General features: G+C 49.9%; 1 protein-coding gene across 3 annotated transcripts; it reads right to left on the bottom strand.

Moving 5' to 3' along the window:
• Nucleotides 1-84: 84 nt before the first annotated feature.
• On the bottom strand, nucleotides 85-21,091 carry PCID2 (PCI domain containing 2). 3 transcript variants are annotated; one of them, XM_029210067.1, is made up of 15 exons: nucleotides 20,999-21,055; nucleotides 15,285-15,374; nucleotides 13,206-13,279; nucleotides 11,983-12,048; nucleotides 10,839-10,880; nucleotides 9,888-9,942; nucleotides 7,316-7,419; nucleotides 6,724-6,799; nucleotides 6,072-6,213; nucleotides 4,157-4,257; nucleotides 3,130-3,203; nucleotides 2,854-2,979; nucleotides 2,012-2,135; nucleotides 1,614-1,744; nucleotides 85-1,138 (listed from the first exon to the last, which is right to left on the bottom strand). In XM_029210067.1, exons 1-14 carry the CDS (start codon nucleotides 21,032-21,034, stop codon nucleotides 1,655-1,657), a joined length of 1,200 nt encoding a protein of 399 aa, XP_029065900.1. In that variant the 5' UTR covers nucleotides 21,035-21,055; the 3' UTR covers nucleotides 85-1,138; nucleotides 1,614-1,654. The 3 variants fall into 3 exon arrangements, 2 of the variants coding, with proteins under 2 accessions (XP_029065900.1, XP_029065898.1); XM_029210065.1 differs by lacking the exon at nucleotides 85-1,138 and having other exon boundaries at nucleotides 1,403-1,744; nucleotides 20,999-21,091; XR_003791717.1 differs by lacking the exons at nucleotides 85-1,138; nucleotides 1,614-1,744; nucleotides 2,012-2,135; nucleotides 2,854-2,979; nucleotides 3,130-3,203 and having other exon boundaries at nucleotides 4,195-4,257; nucleotides 4,453-6,213; nucleotides 20,999-21,091.
• Nucleotides 21,092-21,139: the final 48 nt, after the last annotated feature.

The raw sequence follows: 21,139 nt of genomic DNA, 5'->3' as shown, positions 1-21,139 counted from the left end.
CAGAGAAAGATACAGGCCTGCAACGCAGCTGAGACGCAGAGGGCCATGCGAAATGAAAACTGCTCTAGTCACGTGTATAACTTAATAAGTGGTTAGAAACCACACGAGGTAAGCAAATCAAAACAATAAAACGCAAGAAAAGGGAACTTGATTAGATGGCCGCACCCATTCACGCCCGGGTACAGACTGTCTGCTTCCAAGTTTGGGGGCAGTGCGAACAACGCCGCCAGGCCTGTGTTGACGAGGCCAGGCCGGCCGCTCCACACACACGCCTCCAGACCAGTGGGAACGCGGGATGCTCGTGCCCGAGGTTCTGTTTCTTTCATTGCCAAGTACAACCCCGTGCTATGGTTCACGGTCAGTCCCTGATCTTCTACTGTTCAAGAAAACACCTGAAAGTGTTGAAAATGCCCAGCTCTCTACGCTATGAAATCCAGGCACGCTCCCAGAAGTCCAGCGCTCACCCCGCAGCGAGGACGCAGCTCTCATCCGTGAGGGTGTGCCCGGCCCCGCGGAGCAGCGATGCCGTGACAGCAGTGCCCCGGGAAACACGGACTGTCTCACCATGGCCGTCTGCGCCTCCCCCAGGCCACGCTCTCCTGCTCAGGGAACTGGTGGGGGGAGGCGGCTGAGGGCCTGACACCCACGGCAGGCCGTCCCCTCCGCACTGCCCGTCCCCACGTCCAAGTCTGGACATGCCCAGGGTGGAGGTCACACTGTTGACTCGGAAGCCCAGCTCACAGAAGTGGATCCAGCTCCACCTCTTCTCTGGGGTCCTTGCTCTCGGAATGCGGCTCCATCCGACTGGAGAGGCCCACGTGGAGCCCGGCTGAGCGCGTCAGAGCCCTGGGACGACGCGCCTTCAGGGTGGGTCACTTGTGCAGCCCGGGAGAGCCCTACAGATGAGCCACGTGGAGCAGAAGCCGGGAGCACACTGCACACTTCTGAGCCAACTGGGACAGTTGGTCTGGCAGCTGGAGCAGCTGACGCGAGGGGGCACAGATGGGAGGCCTCGGCGGGGGGGCGGGGTGTGTGTGTGTCTCTCCACGTCCCACAGTGGCTCTTCTCCACGCAAAGGGCATGCGCCTTTGCAGCGATGAGCAACTACAGTCCGTGACGTTTCCTTCTTTAGTAAGTTCTGCACAGACAGAGGAGACGCGCACACTCTGAAAAAACAGCTATGACACCTGGGAAATTTAAATCGAAGTAAATTCAGCTTGTAAGAAGAAGCATTAAGTTAACCCAGCATTTTGATCACACAGAATGTTCAAATTTAACATAAAAAGACGTATCCCAGAAGATACGGTAAAGAATACACCTTTTTGTATCAATTCAGATCACCTTTTTTTACAGAAAGAGTTAAAAGGTGCCTTCGTGAAGAACACTCACGAGGAGTGAACAGAAGCTGCCTCGGAGCCCGCGCCCCTCGCGTGAGCGCCACCAGCACCCCAGGGCCAGCGGAGATGGCTGCGCTTTCTGGGAAGGGGATGCCAGGCCTCCGTGAGGTGCATATCCGTCAGCCGTGATGGCAGAGACACTGAGGTCTCAGCCTCCCCCGGGAAAGACCCGAGAGACTCCAGCCGCGGAGGACGAGTTCTCGGCAGCATACGAACCAGGATGGCCCGGCTCCCTGTCCCTGGGGCCGGGGGCGGGGTCAGCACACCGTGGACAGCGGGGGGAACGGGTTCTGCTTGCTGACAACCAGCTTCTGGTGCTGGTGCGAGATGTAGCCTTTAATGTGACCCTGTGGGAGAAGAGCAGAGGCGGCGTGTTTCTGGGCCTGGGTCTCGTCAAGCCTGCGGGGGTGAAGGACCTGGCGCTGTGGCACAAGTATCCCCCCACCCAGTCACCGTGCAGTCAGCTCCCTGGGAGGACGAGTGAACACGCACAGGAGAGAACAGAGAAATACGTGCCGTGTGCATCCACCCCACCCGCACAGAACTCTCTGGGAACAAGGAAGGCATCAGAGCTCCCAGCGAAGGCGGGGCCCGGGGGAGGCGCGGCCACACACCATGTAGATCAGGTTGGCCAGGATGCACTGGACCTCGGCGATGTCCACGTCCTCCACCTGCATGAACTTCAAGGCAACCAGGAACGCATCCAGAGACAGCTGGTGCGTCTTGAGTAACAGGTACCTGCAAGAGGGACAGAGCTCACGCTCATCAGGGACGGGATGTGAGGACGAAGTCAGCAGGAGAAACATCTGCTGAGAAACCTCTGTTCAAGAGGAACAAAGCATCTCCCACCCGCCAGATACACTTGAAAAATAAGAGCTTTTAATTCTGACTTTCCAATTTTAAAAAGCCACTAGTACAAATATACTTTACGTTTACTGGCTATTTGCTTGAATCTCAGATGCACGTGTTCTCACATTTTAACATCCTTATAATCGAGAAGCACCTTACGATGGACAGTGTCTCAGGTGTGATGAACTGCGGTCCTTGCTAATTTTATTATATTCCTCGCAGCCAGAAAAAGTCTGACTTTAACTGAAGTTTAACTGAGATCCTGCTGGGACCAGGCCTCAGAGAAGAGTCAACTTCCAGAGTGACACGGAAGAAAAGAACAACCTCCTGACGGACGGGGGTGGTGGGGAGGGTCAGCGGGTCACCAACGGAGGACATGGGCAACGGGTCCCACACTCTCCGGCACAATGGGAAACGCCTGGTTCTCAGGGCCGGCGCTAAAACGTCTGTTACAAGGTCTCCACCGCAACCCGAGTTGTTCCTCCCGCAAGGGCGGGCAGACCTCTGCTCCCCCACCTGCGCAGCCGTAGCGCCCAGGCCCAGGGCAGTGCGCGGGCCGCGGAAGGCGGATTTTACCCCCGGAATGAAAAGGATGGACTCTGCTTACACTTTCTTAAAGAGGTTCCTGTAGGTGATAATCTTCAGCTTCTCGAGGATGAGGAAAATGCCGCACCGGATGAAGAAGGTCTCGTGCTTGGCCAGAGCCTCGTTCAGGAGGAGGAGGTTGCCTTCGCTGGGCGGCGGGACAGACGCACAGACACAGTCAGAACAACGTCCGGGACGAGAGCGCGTCGAAACGCCATTAGTTCTGTCACAACACGAGGACGTGTGTGCCGATTTCACCCTCTACGAGGTCTCAAATGGAAAAGGAAAAATACTCTACCTCACAGCTTCGGTCACCTCCGCAAACTGCATGAGATGGTACTTCCTCAGGAGCTCAATGGTTGGCATGTGACCCTAAGAGTAAAGTTCCAGAATAAGAACCCTTTCACTTTTAACCAAATTGTCTGATAAAACTCTTGTCAAGGAAAAACTTGCAACCTGCGTTTCTTAGGCTTTCTTCCTAAGTCGCTGAACAAGAACTGAAAGCATGCTAGTCTACTGGAAAAAAAAAAACAAAAAACCATCGCTGGTCTGGAAATCAGGAAACCTAGCCAAAACAGGGTTTTGTCATCAGTGACGTCTGACCTCGATCTCGACCTTCTCATTACTGTATCATAGGAGGCGGGTGACACCTGAAGCAATACTAGGCTACAATTTAGGAATTCAGAAACAGCTTCTAGAAGAACCAGCTGAAAAATCTAAAACTGGTTGTTCCCGTGAAGTCGGGTTAGCAGTGGGGAGGGAGGTGTGACACTCTCTCTTTCCCACTACAAGTCGCCCTGAACTAGGTAAGTATGTGGTGTTGTTTTGATAATTAAAAAAAATTTTTAAATGGGAGGAAAGGAAGCTCTATCTATTACTTTGAGGATGTTTTACTCAAATAACTTGCTAGCTATTTGTCATTTCTTTACAAATATCAAAGATAATTTTCAGTGACCAAGTAAGATACCTACAGACAGGCTGGAATGACCTTTTTCTTTCTTCGTTAATCCATTTCTATAAATTTAGATTTTTTAGGGGAAACAAAAATAATATGCACTTATTTTACTTGTCTTATATATGTTAAACTTTTGAGTTAGGGAACTTCAAGAGAAAGGAAACACAGGCAAGCCTTTCCAGAAGGATCTGGAAGCGCCAGTCACGGAAAGAGTAGTCCGGGTCACACCCCAGGCTCATGCCTCCTCAATTCCGGGGCGTGCTCACGTGCAGCTCAGACTGTGACCCGTCACACGCCACTGGCCGCGCCGTAAGGCATCTGCCCCCTTCTCGTAGACGGCGGGACCGTGAGAGCTGCTGAGGTCACTTACCAGGAGCATCTTCACAGGAAGGAGATAAATGAGGACCATCCTTTTGTTCTTCTGGCTCAAACGGTGGCAGTGCTCAAAAGCAAAGGACAGGTACTCCTCAGCTGCAGAGTCAGACACAGACATGGTCACCACGGTCCCCACCCTGTGCCTGATGCTACCACCCACCCTTACATGAAGGCCCGAAAGGTTTCAGGAACTGCAAATATCTACCGTCAATATTAACAAATTATTTCCTGCTGTGTTAGGTATTCAAAAGTACCACTCAGTGCATATTCAGAGGAAAAGCACAGCAATACCTTCAGAGACGTCAGCTGAGAGCACAGGTGACCCCTGAACAAGGCAGTCCGAGCTGTGCGGGTCTACCTGTACACGGGTACTTGCAACGGTAAACACTACGTTACCACGTGGTCTGTGGCTGGCTGATCCATGGATGTGGAGGAACCGTGGGCACAGGGCTGACTGTGAGTCACACGGGGCTTAACCCCCTCGTTGTTCAGGGGTAAGCTGTAATTTAAAAGCTTCTCTTCTTGGACTTCCCCCGTGGTGCGGTGGTTAAGAATCCGCCTGCCAACGCAGGGGACAGGGGTTCGAGCCCTGGTCCAGGAAGATCCCACATGCCGCGGAGCAACTCAGCCCGTGCACCACAACTACTGAGCCCGCGAGCCACAACTACTGAGCCTGCACTCTAGAGCCCGTGCTCTGCAACAAGAGAAGCCACCGCAATAAGAAGCCTGCGCACCACAGGGAAGAGTAGCCCCTGCTCGCTGCAGCTAGAGAAAGCTCGCGCACAGCAACGAAGACCCAACGTGGCCAAAAAATAAATAAATAGATAAATAAATTTATTTTAAAAAAGTAAAAAGTAAAAGCTTATCTTCTTATGCTTGATATTTAAAGGAAAAGAAAAAGATGGGGGAACTAACCAAGAAAAGCCCTCTTTCGAAAGCTGTAGATGTATAAAGATTTCGTGAAAGAAAATGAAAAGTTGGTCTACACGACCCTACAGAGTAAAAAAACAGAGCACTTATTATGAGAGAGCTGTTATTATTATTATTATTTGTAGTACACGGGCCTCTCACTGCTGTGGCCTCTCCCGCTACGGAGCACAGGCTCCGGACCCGCAGGCTCAGCGGCCATGGCTCACGGGCCCAGCCGCTCCGCGGCATGTGGGATCTTCCCGGACCGGGGCACGAACCCGTGTCCCCTGCATCAGCAGGCGGACTCTCAACCACTGCGCCACCAGGGAAGCCCGAGAGCTGTTATTTTTGTTATCGGAGCATCCATGGCTGTTGACACACGGAGAGGAGGTGCTCCTTACATCCGGTGTGTTGCCTGAAGTCACATGGCTTCACGTGCAAATAACTGTCAGAGAAGTGAGTTTAGAAAGTCTGGTCTGAGGACGAGAGAAGAATCATAAAGGACCACCACATGCCAGCTACTCCAAAAGCTCAGAAAGAAAAAACGTGGCTTCCCGTTCTTGAGAAAGCTAATGACACGAGCCACATAACGTGATTTCACGAAAGCGCAGCTCTGACGCGGCACCGATCTGCCACGCACGGCCACAAGCACCGAAGATGGCACCTGCGCAAAGGCTCGTCCACTGCGGCTGGAGCTGAGCTACGCGCTGCCCCATCTCCACGTCCTGGGCCCACGGGACCAGCAGAGGCCATAGGGAAACACCGACTGTAGCCTGCGCCGGAACACCGGTGCCCAGAAAAGGACATGCTGGCGCCCGTCTCAGAGACCTGGCGTGGAGCGAGGAACTTCACGTGGGACTTTCCCTTGTGGAACCAACTTAGTGTCAAAAATAAACACAGCTTGGATGCAGCCAACACCCACGGTCTACCTTCAGCAGTAACAGGAGGCAGTGACCACGTCCCCTGAACCCAGCCCCAGCTGCTCAGAAGCAGTGACACACCTTGCTTGAAGTCGCTGTCGAACATGGCCTTCCGCCCCACATAGTACCTGTACGTCACCCTCTGTGCAGTGCTGTAGTCGTCTTTCAGGTTTGAGCTGTCGATGGCTCGGATGAGCGGTTTACACAAATGGAGCTTGTTGATCTATAACGAGTAACAATCTACCCTAAACAGTATTTTAAATAAATAGGCAGAACAAACATAAACTTCTGGTTACGAAGTACACGCCTCCTTGCGGTGGGATTCACATCATCAAAACCGAAGCCTTGATGCTAACACCGCACCACAGCTACACAGCCTGACCACGCCCACCGCGGAGGGCCCACCCGCACAGGGGCCAGGCTGGCGCCCCTCGCCTGGCCGTCCGTGCACCGACACCGGTGTGAGGCGCTGGCACCTCACTTCCCCTGGAGCCGAGCGCGCGCCTCGCCGGGCGGAGGCTAAAGAGGACCACGGGCGTGAAGCGCTGACAGCAGCCCTCGCGCCGGGCAGCCCCTGGGCGCACACCAGCTCCCAGGATTATGTGCGCAGCCGGGGGTGAGGGGGGGCGACCGCTTGCCCGGGAGGCTGGCTGACAGTGAATAGAAGGGCTGTCTGGGAAGACAGGCGGAAAGCAGACCCAACAAAGAGACGCAGCGCTCTGACAGCATTTACCTTAAAATAGATCTTGAATAACTGATTCACCAGAAACAGCATGCCCCACTTCTTGGAGTCCTCTATGCCCGCACGGCTACGGGGAGAACGGTTATGTTAACGCTGCCCGGGAAGTAAAGATGTCACATGTCAACCGCAAAATCAGCTTCCGCAACAAATTAGCGTCTTTAGAGCCCCACGGCTCGAGTCAGGTGCACGGAAGACTACAACGCCGCGAAAGAAGACGTCTTCTCTAACACCGTGGGTACTCGGGGGATACAGCACCTTGCCACAGCAGACGAAAACCGCTCAGTTTGCAGCGATGTTGTGTAAAAGCTGACTGCGATAAAGCGCTTGGGGAAAAGGAAAAAGTACCTTCTCTTATCGTCACAGCCACCGAAACACACGGCGACACAGAGGGACCTCGGAAAGCGTGAGACCCAGAGCGCAGGCCACGTGGGCCCAGAAGTGCTAAATGTGTGCGGCAGCATAAGAAGTGGTTCTGTTCTCTTATTTCCTTATGAGACAGTGGACTATTTGAAGCAAAAGCTAACAGCGATCGTGGGGTCAAGGCCAGCGCCCAGCAGGGCGGGTAGGGCGGCGGGGCGCTCACGTGTCGCTGGCGCAGACGCGGAAGCAGCTCATCAACAGCTCGGCCGCCTTCTCCAGCATGTCCCCAACTTTGCTCTTTCCTTTCTTTACCAGCTGCTGATCTGCCTGATAGAAGATGAAAACCTTCACTTTTCATCTCCTCTAGACACCTCAGTTAAACAGAAGATCACGGCACAGCTAGAAGCAAAAACGCACAGCGGAGGGTCGTCCCCAAAGGTTCTGGCGAGACCATCTAGCCTGTGCTACTACGTTTACAAAACGGAAGCGTCTACAGCGTGTTCCAGCTCTTCCACAAATCAAATCGCTCTTCAACCAATTCAAGCCAGTAAGTCGGTCACGGACTCCCTGAGCCTGCGCGACCTGTGCCACGCGCTGCTAACTAGCCTTTTCTTACTTGGCCGCGAAACCCCATCTCCCACGCACGTGACGTTTGCATGGACGGTGCAGAGGACGGCAATGGACAGGACCGGCGCCTGCCCGGCGGCCCCAACCGAACTTGCAGCCACTCTGTCCTGAACCTCGCACACCCGCGTCCTCCCATCAACCAACCAATACAGCTAACTTCACTTCAGAGGGTCAGTGAGGATGCAGTAAATATTAACACTATTAGTAAGTCTTAGGCCTTGAATACATGTATTTTTAGTGTTCTTTGCGATGAAGCGGGAAGTCCGCCTACAGCACGTCTGTTTTTAAGGAAAAGCACTGGGGCCACCGTCGAGGCCTCAAGCTGGACCGTGGAACAAACAACCTCAAAGCCTGGCCAGCCAGCACGGGCCACTGGCCAGCACGGGGCTCTGGAAAGTGAATGAAGCAAGCCTGTCACTCCCAGGCAAACACTGTCATCTGCTGCCGGTGACATCTGCACTTTCAAGAAAAACTTAGAACTTTGGGAAACTTGTATTGACCACCAAGAGCCTGGCGGCTTTCCATTGCTTCACGACTTCTCTGAGGAGGTCACTGGAGATATTAACAAATGTAGAGTTTTCCTGGTTTTGTTTTTTCACGTAATGAAATACGTCAACATTTGGAACGTCTGGGTAACTCAGTGAACCAGAACTCTCCAAATGATCAATGTACAACGTTACAAAATCCTACAGGGGTGAAAGATCCATTCACCGTGCAGGGCACACCAGTGGGTCTGGATGTAGCAGGGAACGGCCACTGCTACGCTTCAGAGGCCACACTGCAATGACCCTTAAGAACTACTCTTGTAGTTTTAAAAGGTGTAGCTCAGAGAAGGGCACCTACGATCACCTGAAAAGGCTACTAGAACAGTCCTCCCACTTCCATGTACATCTACGTGAGGCCACACTTCTTCATATATTCAACCAAAACAAGGTACTGCAAAGAGTGAATTCAGAAGCAGACCTAAGAATCTGAGCGGCTTCCGTTGAGCCATACATTAAAGAGATCAAAACGGATAAAAATGCCACTTTTTTGTACATTTTGTTCACTTTGAAAATATATATTTTTTTAATTTAGAAAGTCAATTATGTTACCACATAAAAGGTTTATTATTTTAGGTGAACAATGTTAAAAATTTTCCCAGTTAAAATTTCTAATACAGTAAGTACTGATATAACCCATATGAACAGAAGCTTCTGGGGGTCCTCAATAATTTCTATGTAAGTTATTATATTTTTCAGTTCTAAAATTTCCATTTGGTGCTGCTTTATATCTTGCATTTCTTTGCTGAGATGTCTCCACCTGCTTCAAGCGCGTTCGCACCTGCTCCCAGGGTTTTATGGCGGCGGGGGTGGAATCGCCATCCCATCCTCGGTGTCGGGTGCTTGCTGACTATCTCCCCCATTCAGAGTCTCAAAGGCCAAGAGTCCCGATTCCTGGTATGACAAGGGACTCTCGATTATATCCTGGATGCCCGGGGTGTCATAAGACTGTGGCTCTCCTTGTTTCAGCCAGGCCTGCGCTCACACCAGCCACCCACTGCGGACAGGGCTGGGCCTGCAGGCCAGGGCGGAGGCAGCTGGGATGCTCCCCGCCCAGAGGTGGGATGCAGGGGAGGGAGCCGCGTCGTCTCTGCCTACTGTCAGTGTCCCCGGGTGCCGGACCGAACCAGGACGCCCAGGAGATGAGAAGGAAACAAACGCAGGGAACTCGCTGCTCTGCCCCTTCTTCCCTCCACCTCTCAGAGCCACGCTGGCCTTAAAACTCCCAGCAGGAGGGAGAGAAACACACGCCTACTGTGTCTTGTCCAGAACCAAAAGTTATGGATAGTTTTTAAAACTGTAAAGGGGTGTCAGGACCAAAAAGTTAAGAACTGCTGCTCCCAAAATGGCTTATGCTGACCCCAAGGGGAAATCGACTCATAAAATCCTCCTTGTTCCAGAGAACCCTCAGCACTCCCTGAATCTACACTAGGGACGGGACGGGGCGCATCTCCACAGCTGGCGAGAGCACAGGCCCTCACGCGCGAGCCAAGCCACCCCCGTGCTCCACACCACGTTCACCAACCCAACATGTTCCTCAAAATTTGTGGAAAGATGATATGAAATTAAGCAACAGATAGATAACGAGTTTGGGTTTAAAAGAACAGTGACAGAAACTGAACTTACATTATTGGCAAATATTCGAAGGTCAAGTGCCACTGCATACATGACAGGCAGAGCCCTACGGGGCAAAAACAAGTACGTTTGAAGACGCTCTGAGGTCAGAGGTTCCATTACCAGAGGTGGGGAGGCCAGGGCTACCATCCAGAAAGGGGGTCACCAGCCCACGCCCAGGGGCTGCTATGCTTTCCCTCACCCTCGTCCCGGGCAGGTGGCAGCCCCTCCCCATCTGCACGAGTCCCGGGGAGTCGAGGGGCTCAGCCCTGGCAGCACCCTCCCCCTACGCTGGGACACGAAGTCTCCTTCCCCTCAGCCCCTACCACCAGCCAACAGCTCCATTAAAACAAGACGTGGTTCACAACGATCTCCTAACAGGGTCCAAGGTATGCAACAGACCAATGTCACAAAACGACTTTTCAAAATCTAGCTGGCAGTGTTAATTTTATGTGTAAGAGAGATCTTCACTTAAAAAGGGTTTTGTTTTTTTTTTTAGTAAAAGGTATTTGCAAGCCTTCAGTTATCTTAGTATAAACAGAATTTCAGTATTTACCCAGATTTTTAATAAATCATAAAATAGCTTACCAAGAAATTTAAAATAACCCAGTTATTATGTATTCCATCATCCCAAATGAGCTGTAACTGATCTACATCTTTTATCCAAGTTTAAAACCCAAAGTAAGTTCAAAATTGACAATTAAAGGGAAAAAATAATACTTAGTAAATATTTGGGGGCATGGAATGGCTGAAATACCTCATATTTACAGAAAAACACTGCAAATAATCTGGCTGACCTGCCATTTAAGTTTACACTGACGATTAAAACTCCATTATCTGTGTTGATATTATCACGTCAACACACAACATTAAATACCAACACAGAAAACACAATTAAAACTTCTGCTTTTAAAAAAGAAAAAAGCCATTTGCTAATTTCCAGCTGTTTCTGTTTGTACTTACCAGTTTTCTTCTTTGTGGGCCTGAAATGCCCGTAGGAATGATGTAGTATATTAAGGAAGGTCCGACAGAAAAAGTTCAACTCATGCTACAATTGAAAGACTAAAGAACAACAAGGGTTCTAAACTGTAAGGGCTATAGCTCACCACTTAAAAGATTATGTATCACAGCAGCAGGTTCTTGAAGGGAAAAAATACATGAGCCCACATTACAAACATCTGAGTATCATTAGGTATACGTAAATACATTTATTTCATACATACTTTCCCCAAAGTAAGAAAAAGACTGTTATAAGGTTTTTAAAACTGGCTTATTTGGCTCCTCTGAGCTCAGATGATCACAACTTATATATAATGTGCTTTAGGATCTGTGGTATAAAGTTTATTTCACTGATTACAGAATTCTTGAATTCAGAGGAGACTTGGCTGGTCAGTAGCCAATTCTCTTCCGTGTATATTAAGCAAGATGGTTAAAAAATTAGCAGCTAAAGGGAATTCCCTGGAGGTCCAGTGGTTAGGACTCAGCACCTTCACTGCCAGGTTCCACAAGCTGTGTGGCTCGGCCAAAAAAAAAAAAAAAGCAACTAAAGTTTGGAGATACATATAAACAGTACTAGAATACTCACTGACCAGGGCCTTAGCCATAAGATATCACTTAAATGACTTAAATCAGAATTGGCTTGATTAAGGCCCTCAGTGACCACAATTCAACGATGCTGTGTGTTGCGTCCACTCTTCCATCTGTGCCCGGATCTGGAAGTTCTTCTACTTCTCCAAGGGGACTAACCCATCCCTGTAACTATACTGAATGTTGGAAAGGCAACAAAGTATTATTCTTCACAACAGAATTAAATAAAATCCTTAATCATAACCAGTGTTCTTCCCCACCATGTAGGTGACTGGACACAGTCTGAAGGCCATGCTAAAATCCTTAATCATAACCAATGTTCTTCCTACCACGTAGGTGGCTGGACGCAGTCTGAAGGCCAGGCTACATTTAAGGACCTGAGTGGAAGGGCTAAGTGAGCTTCTCCTGCTTTCTAACTAAAGGCGGGACTAAAACTGGCCTGACGTTTCAGGATCTTAGCCCCCAAGTAACCCGCTGTACCTGTTAGACACTGAACAGTAACGCCCACGACAAAAGATATTGGACAATGACGGTCTGGCACTTGTACGCCTCTATGAAGTCGTGGTTCCCCACCGCGTACGTGCACCTGGAAAGGAAGTGGTGGGCACTGAGGGCGGAGGGGCAGCAAGCGCGCGCACTCGCTGAGAGCCGGCACGGACCACGCGGACCGCACTGCTCGCTCCCAGCACAAACGCCTTGCTCTCAACTGACCCAGCAGATTACAAGGAGGCTCACGAGAGACCACCGGGTACAGGAGGAAATCCCACGCTACATGCTGGGCCTGTTCTTTCAAGTCCCAGAAGGAGAAGCCCAGCTGCAGAGGTTCCACTAACAACACGCAAATGGCCCTTCTCGGGCATCAATGGGCAAGGACACTCTACCCAGACGCCCGGCGGGCAGTGTCACTGTCAGCCAGTCCGTCCCCAAACCTGGCGCCTCGTCGCATGCTGCACAGAGCTAGGGAGTTGCTACAGGAAACACAGTGGCACTCCAACTTTTCCAGAGATCTCAGGGGCCCCGCAGGTCTGCCCCACCCTGCCCCCAGACCCCAGCCCGCTCAGGACGCCGGAGAAGAGAGCAGGCAGGAGGACAACCAAATCCCACACACTGTAACACCTGAAGCTTGCCTGGATCGAGGCTTTAGAGGTGAAAACAGTAGACATGACATGTGAATAAAAAGCAGAATTTCATCTGCTCTGCTCTGCTCCAGTTTCTTCCCCAGTAAGGCCAAGAGGTTAAAAACCGGGCGTTTCCATGAAAAACGCAAGTCGATAGTGAGCGCCACAGCCTGCTGCACAAAAGACCAACGTGGCCAGTAGGATGGATACCAAATGCTTTTCAGAGCGTTACACAGAAGACACACACACACACACACACACACACACACACACACACACACAAGACCACCATGCGGCCAGTAGGATGGATACCAAATGCTTTTCAGAGCGTTACACAGAAGACACACACACATCCACGATTACCATTTCATGTTAACTTTTCAAAACATACGTGGTCCCTGAATAAAACATTTATTAAAATTCGAAAGTATTCCATTTTTTTTTAAAGTATTTTAAACTTCACAAGATTTTCATAGGTGTTACCAAAGTGAAATTACAAACACACTTTTCTACTTTTTCAAAGGAAATTTTTCACTGCTTCAAGCATAAAATGTTAAATAAAACCCCTAGAGTCAGTTCAGCAATTTTCAGATTTGCTTGTTTTTCTTCCTCACTCATGGATTACCTTAAATGAGCTGCAAACATTTCGTCATAAGGGGGTTCCAAAACTTGTTGACACTTCTCTTCTGGAGAGGCCATCTAAATGATCGTAAGAAAAATAGTAAAAATAAAATTAACTGGGACAGAAAGAATGCAACATGTAGGAAGAGATTCAGACAAACCTTTGTTTCAAAAGAATTTACACTTCACAGCTGACAGTAACTCTTCACACTTTAGCACTTCAGAAAAAAAGGTTCATTTCTTCCACACATATTTATCAAGCACGACCTACGTACAGGGCAGGAAATGGACACCATTCACTTTGTCTACCACAGGCCAGGAAATACTCTAGGCATGTTCATGTACCTCTTAATCTATTTATTAAGCAGCTACTATGTGCCTCGTGTGAGGTCGAAGGAGCTGGAGACAGTGCCTGGGGGAAAGGGGGTCGGGCGGCCAGCAATTGCTCCTGCTCACTTCCTGCTGACAGGACTGCCCACTCGGGGTCCTGGGAGACAGCAGACATTCACCTCGAACTTGCCCTCGCCTCCCAGTGGCCAAATTCTGGATAACACAAGCATTGCAGTGGATTATGCAGTGCACTGAATTTAAAAGAAAAGTACTCAGTGAATCCACACTGATACAGCTCTATAAATGAGAGAGGGAGAATGACAGCATGGGAAAGATCACCACCCTACAGTCCCTGACGAAACAACCAGGCAGACAACGGGCCCAGCGAGGCAGCTGTCACGTGGAAGGACGTGGAGTTTTGGAGCGAAGGAATCAGCCTCAGGTCACAAATGGGCGAGCAGACGTGTATCAGGGACAACCTGCCAGCAAGCTTAACCCGAGTCCCATCAGGACCCCGAGCACTTTATTTTTTTTTAATTTAATTTAATTTAATTTAATCTATCTATCTATCTATCTATCTTTGGCTGCGTTGGGTCTTCGTTGCTGCATGTGGGCTTTCTCTAGTTGCGGCGAGTGGGGGCTACTCTTTGTTGCGGCACGTGGGCTTCTCACTGCAGTGGCTTCTCTTGCTGCGGAGCACGGGCTCTAGGCATGTGGACTTCAGTAGTTGTGGCACACGGGCTCTAGGGCACAGACTCAGTAGTTGTGGCGCACAGGCTTCATTGCTCCGCGGCATGTGGGATCTTCCCGGACCAGGGCTCGAACCCGTGTCCCCTGCATTGGCAGGCGGACTCTTAACCACTGCGCCACCAGGGAAGCCCAGGGCACTTCCTTTCGAAAGAAAAATTTAGGTCCCTGATAGGACACTCCCACAGTGTAACGGCCATCCGCGAGGAAATGGGCATTACAACATATCCACAATATATTCCACAGAATCTACTGCTTGGAGAGCATTCATCATCTGAACCAAGAACGCTTATAGTTCAGGCTTCCCTGAACAGTGAGCCACAACTACTGAGCCTGTGCTCCTCAACAAGAGAGGCGGTGACAGTGAGAGGCCCGCGCACCGCGATGAAGAGTGGCCCCCGCTCGCCGCAACTGGAGAAAGCCCTCGCACAGAAACAAAGACCCAGCACAGCCAAAAATAAATAAATAAATAAATTTATTAAAAAAAAAAAAGAAGAATGCTTATATTTTAGAGCAGGGGCTGGCAGATGCTCACGTAAACGGCCAGCCAGGAAATGCTGCAGGCTCTGCGAGGCCCACGTGCCTCTGCGGCAGCCAGCGTGCAACGCAAGCGGCCGTGCGCCAACAAAACCGCACTGGCAGCAACAGGACACGGTTTTGGGCTCCAGGGAGAGCCAGGCCTGGGCAGAGCCCGAGCCCCACTGCCTGTCCGCTGGATGACCTTGGATGACCTGGCCCCGCTACTGCACTTCTCTGAACCCCAGAAAGTCGTGTGGGAATTAAATGCAGGAAAACGAGCACAGATCTCAGGACAGACTCTGAGACACAGTGCTCAATTAATGCTCAATAAATGAATTGGAATTAGATAAATCGTGAAGGAACTTGGCAATTTTCAAACAAGAGTGGCAATATTAGTTTCCTTCCTACTCAAAGTCTAAACTTTTCTTAGGAAGGTGGTGACCCTGTAACCCTCTCAGACACCTGTGTGCGTGGTCCCACCACCTACCTGAAGCCGTGGGTTGGCAACATGAGGGTGCTTGAAAGACACCAGCTCTGCAAGGGATGACCCGTCTCTGGTGTCAATTGCTTCATAGACCTGAAGCGTTTGGAAAGAGAAGAGCTAAGTGGAAAATAAAACACTCTGTCCTAGTGGAACCTAGACAGCACATTGCACACCCCTAAACTTCACTTTCCCTACTTTGAAAGGAGTCAAGATATAACAATCAGTACTCTCCTTAGCCAGCAAATAATCACTGCGTTTGAAGATGAGATCTCCTGGAGGCAAACAGGTGACTTACCGTTAAAAACAATGAAAAAGCAGAATAAACCATCAGTTTATTATTTGCTTATTAATGAGGGTGAAGTATTCAATTTTACTCAGTCATACTGAGAAACATTTGAAAATCCACTTATACAGCTTACGAAGAAGAAAAAAGATCTTTAAAATCACATATGTCCAAAATTCAAAGCACTTCCACTCAACCTAAATTTAAAATAAAAATGGGAAGGCGATGACCAAATAAGTGTCACAGTCATACAATAGGATGCCTGGGTGTTGTGAAAGAGAATCAAATAGATCTACTTCACAGTCATACAATAGGATGCCTGGGTGTTGTGAAAGAGAATCAAATAGATCTACTTGTAATAACATGGAAAAGTGTCCACAACATACTTACTGTTAATTCCAAAAAAATTAGTTGCAGAAAAACTGTGCAACTTGATCTTGGAGAAAAAGAAAAACTAAGTATTGATATGACGTGTAAGCACAGGAAGAAATGCGGGGCCCCAGGCCGCACCAGCTGACCCCTGGCCAGTGGAGTGGGAGCCAGGGGGATCAAGGAGACTTTTATTTTATATATTTCTATACTGGAGGCCTGCGTTACAGCAGAAATTTTGTAATTAGAAAACCAAATGATATTTTAAACTTATATTTAGCAAAAAATGACATAAAAATCCTAACCATGTAAGTGAAGACAAAGCCAAGCATAAAGCTGCACGTACTACAGCATCATTTATGCATAGAAAGTTAGGTGTGGAAAAGATATGCAGGGGCGACATAAGAGGACACACGAATGCACACCCACGAGGGGTGCTCACATCGCCGCCCAGCAGCAGGGTGAACACCGAAAGGCCAACCACCCTGAGCACTGCTGAGAGCATAAAGCAACCGGAAGCCCAGCCACCGCTGGTGGGAGGGCGAAGGGGGCAGCTGCCTGTGGAAACGGCGAGGCATGCGACCCTCCCACCCGGTGACCCGACGGCCAGGAGGCACGGAGGCCCACACGGCCTGGACACCTCCAGGACCCAGCTCCTCGTCGGTTGCACAGTCAGCATCGACTGGGGAAGTTTCACCACCATCTCTAAGGCAGTTCACAAACTAAAGAATTTGCCACTTGCACTTACATTCTGAGCCAGCAATCCCACTTCTGGGGATTTACCTTACAACAAGGAACAAGATATTCGTGCAGGCTTACTTGCTGATGTATTATCATGAGTAATCACAAAATACACAAAATCAGTGCCCCTGCCTCCGAGAAGCTGATAAAGCCCACGACGTTCCCGTCACAGGGGGTGTGACGGAAAACAGGAGGCTGGCGACAGACCATGGGCAAGTCTGAAAGGACTGATGCACTGCTCAGCAGACACTAGCATCGCAGGCAGACCAGTCACCCGCTCCGGTCCCCGTTAATGTGTCACGCCCCGGAACCTTTGGCCCTTTCACTTAACACCCGCACTGGACCCTGCAGCCGGACCCCAGGTCAGCCTGTTGAGCGTCCCTGTGGGCCTGGACCAGGGACTGCAGACCTCACCAAGTGAAGCTCACTAGCTCTGCGCGCTCCCAGGGGGAAATTCTCTTCCCAGGATGCTGCTGGTCACCGTGCATTCTCCAGGTTCCGAGCTGGTCCACAGGGGGATCATCTACTCACGAACTCATGATTCCTTAAAGATACATTTTCTAGCTCCAGCCACTGAAAAGGCATAGAATTAATGGCTCCCCAGTAGCAATGGGCACGCCTAGCACTCAGGTTTGTTTTCTAAATTCTATTCCCCACTAAAAGGAACCAGAGCTCCCTGGGGAAAAGGCAAGTCCAGCACTGGGACAGGGAAAGAACTAGGTGAGCCTGGAGTATATATTATTGTACCAGAAAGCAAGGCCAGGCTCAAAAAGGGACAGAGACATGTCAGAGAGCCACAGAATGGGGACACATGTATAACGGATTCACTTCGTTATACAGCAGAAACTAACCCACAACTGTAAAGCAATTATACTCCAATAAAGATGTTAAAAAAAAAAGCCACGGAAACCACTTTGAATGGACTCTCAGTGGCCAAATCTGGGACAATTTGAGCTTCAAAAAGAATAACATTCTCACTATTGGTCCTGGATTATAACTAGGTATTAAAAGTAATCTATAATGATACTTTCAAAAAGAGGGACATAGAGGAAAGCATTGTTTAACTGATGAAACACTAGCTAGTAAATGTAGAAAGAACAATAGGAAATCACCACTTGGCAACCACTAACGTAATAACGTAATAACTGACTTGGGAAAACCATTTTGTGAGAGGGTGTAGAGAACAGGACGCTCAGTGGTTTTCAGGGTCCGTCCAACAGCCTACAGGTTCATCGCAATGCAAAAATGTACCTCAACAGTGGAGTGATCTGATGGGCAGACGCCTCTTTAACCAAGTGGTGCTGTCAGCATCCCCAGTGCTGGGAGAGGCCACGGGAAACCCACACTAGCCGACTGAAGCCAAATCTAATCACCAGGAACAGCCACATAAAGGCAGCTGGTGAGGCATTTACACGTGTGGCCGTGGGCCTGGACATGTAAACAAGGTCACGTGTCATAAAAGCCCCCTTCCCCAAGAGGCAAGAGGACTCTTCTAGAAGACTAAAGGGCAAAGCACCCCAATGCCATGTGATCTGACTGGACCCTGGGTTTCAAAAAAGAGGTTCCAAAGAAGATTGGGGGGGTGGGGATTAAACTATGGCTTCTACATTGGAAAATACTGATGTTCACGCTGATGTTCAGTTTCTTGGATGCACCAAAGGCGCTGCAGTTACACAGCGGACGGCCTGGGTCTCAGGCGCACGCTCAGGAAGGTGAAGGCCACGGGATCACTGGGAAGAAGCGCACGGGCCCGGAGGGAAGGATGAGAGAGCACGGTGGGTACACGCCCGGGTGAGGGGTACACACCTCTCCATTCTATGCTTTCAACTTTTCTGTAGGCTTGAAATTTTTCAGGAAAAAAAGTTGGAGGAAAAAAATTTTAATGTAGACACAGCTTTTAAAAAGTAACCTGCCGTGTGAAATAAGAGTTTGTGTAACGGACAAAAGAATGAAATAAAACACACTAAAAAAAATAATACCAGCCCTCAGAGAGATACTAGAAGTGACGGAGAGATCCACCTCGGGAAGAAGCATGCAAACTGATCTTTTTCTAAGGAGAACAACAAATCTTTAAAGTAAAATACATGGGGAAATGTAAGGTAAATTAATTCAAAAAGAAACCTAATGGAATGCCTGCGAAAACTCGAGTGCTGAGCGGAAAGGGGGCGTCGCCGCGGGCCGGTTGTTGAGAGACAGCCCTCCTGGGCCCTCGTGCTGGGGGTCCCACACTACAAGACTCGGACCACTGGCTCTTTCACTAGGGCCGTTACTCAGGGCTGTTCATGTGACGAGTTACCTTGAGAAATGAGATAATGTCTCCCCCATCCCAACCCTAGACAAAAACCAGACTTGCTTACTGCCTGCTAGATCAGGTAGATTCCCCAGGTTCTGTCTCTCTCAGGTACATGTGCAGCCACCCTTCTGGGCCTGTCACACCGTCTGTGGGACTTCGGGCCCAGGGAGCCACACAGAGTAACAAGGTCCCTGGTCTCTGACCCAGGAATCGCATGTGTTCTGCCAGCATCCAAGAAGCTAACAAGACACCTCATGGGCTACTGAGGGTAAAATCAAATCCCAGACCCAACAGCTAATGGAAGTTATCACAGAGACCACGGGAAATGAACGACAGGCGACTTGTCCACAGGTGGCTGCTGGCCAAGGATGTTGCAAAGGTGAGAAATAAGTCCAAGCTGACAGGGTCACTGAGATTCAAGCAACAATAAACTTTGGAAGCTGAGGAATAGGCAGGTTCTGACTCCGACAGGAAATGTCTGAAGCTTGGACTGACAGAGGTAGTGAGCTTGGTGTCACAGCACGGACTCTGGGGCCAGGACTCCCAGTCTGAATGTGCCACTTACTAGCCCAGTGACCTTGGAAAGTCACTTAACATCCTCTGTAAAATGCGGCTTGCAATGGACCAACCTCCTAGGAAAACAGTGACGATGATGAGCTGCCGTGTACCAAAGCGCCTGGTTCTCGGTAAGCCTTCACCAAGCACTCATCATGCCTGTTCTTCTCATAGCCACCCCGCTGTTCCGTGGGGTGGAACAGAGAAGACAGACAATTAAAGGAGATTCTCAGAGTGCTCCTCTGGGAAGGCAGGGAACAGGACCGAGCGGTAGTCTGGAGAAACAGAGGCATAGGAAACTGAGACAGACAGACCAGCACGAGTTCTAACTCACTGCTCACTAGAACGTGGAGGTCCGATCACTGGTACATCACTCGGCCTCACACCCCTCCACCTGCCTGCATCTATCCAGCCCACAAACTGTACTGCACACTGCGTGGCTCAGACACTGTTCAAGGCACACATGGTGCCCCTCCCCCCAAACCCTGGGATTAGGTGTGGGCAAGAAAACTGTAAGAGACTTAGAAATATACAAAAGATACAAGTATATAGAAGATAAAAGTTATAAGAAAGCATAAAATTCTGGAGAGACTCTCTATATTCACGTTGGTTCTCAAATGTCTACGTACTTGTTCAACTTTAAATAAAAACTGATACTGAAAAATGTTAACTCTGCAAAGATAAGGCCAAGGTGGACTTATCCTTAAAGCAAAGGTCTTAGGCGTCCTTCAGAAGACTGCAAACGAATGTATATTTGTAAGCTTTAAGTTAAGATTAAAGCATGTATCTGTTTTTTCATGATTCCCGTTTTAACCAACTTCTCAACTAACCAAACAACTAATGTTTCCAATCTTGTTAGACTATATTCAACTGCCAACTAGGTATTTTGGCCTGCTTGTCAACAGACACCTCCAACTTGACACGTCCAAGACTACATTTGTCTTTCCCTCTAAATCTGTCCTGCTCATCTGTTGCCCAACTAGAAACCTAGGAATCGTTCTTGCCTCCTCCCCGTTCCCCAGCCGCACATCCTCATTCAGCAAAGCCCTGGTGAAGTCCCCTTCAGAAATTCTAAAAAGCCCACTCGCCCTTTCCTTATCCCTATTACCACGGTTCTAGTTCTGCGAATTAGCACAGCTCAGAGGAAAGACTACAAGCCTTGAATCCATAAATATCTATGTTTGCGCTGTGCTGCTGCGTTCACAGGCTGTATGGACAAAACCCTGAGAGCCACACTTCCCAAAGGATGTAAGCAGCGGATCGCTAACACAGACCGGCTCGCAGCCGGACCACTTGCTCTGTCCCCCCGTTACTTCCACCACTTTGTCCCCCCTCCCCACACGCCCCTAAACTGAGAGCGCGGCCAGGGGCTCCAACGCAGCTGGTGGACAGACTCGCCCGGGATCCAGCTCTGGCCCGCAGGCCAAGACAGCGGGAGGACAGCTGGCAGGATGCCCGTTGGCCGAGGAAAGTTACCTGCTGCAGGTACTGGTTGATGGTGATGTGCGCCATGGCCGCTACCGCCGCCGCCCCGCGGAGCTGCGCGCCCCGTCGCCGCCGTCGCGTCACTTCCGGGACGCGGTCCGGTCCCGGCCCCGCGCCGCCGGCCCCGCCTTC

The sequence above is a fragment of the Monodon monoceros genome, unplaced genomic scaffold (genome assembly GCF_005190385.1).
Source record: "Monodon monoceros isolate NGI ecotype Baffin Bay Population unplaced genomic scaffold, NGI_Narwhal_1 Super_Scaffold_8, whole genome shotgun sequence".
Lineage (NCBI taxonomy): Eukaryota > Metazoa > Chordata > Mammalia > Artiodactyla > Monodontidae > Monodon > Monodon monoceros.
The sequence above is the reverse complement of the archived record's forward strand: the minus strand, read 5'-3'. Positions and strand labels throughout refer to the sequence as shown.

Bases quoted from the DNA above. Each gene is read 5' to 3' on its own strand.
- PCID2 (XM_029210065.1), bottom strand. From the start codon at position 21,034: ATGGCGCACATCACCATCAACCAGTACCTGCAGCAG. The intron at 2,980-3,129 runs GTAGAGTATTTT...CCCGCCGCCCAG, and splicing joins GAGGTGACCGAAGCTGTGAG to CGAAGGCAACCTCCTCCTCC. The intron at 1,745-2,011 runs GTGTGTGGCCGC...CTTCTCCCACAG, and splicing joins TGGCCAACCTGATCTACATG to GGTCACATTAAAGGCTACAT.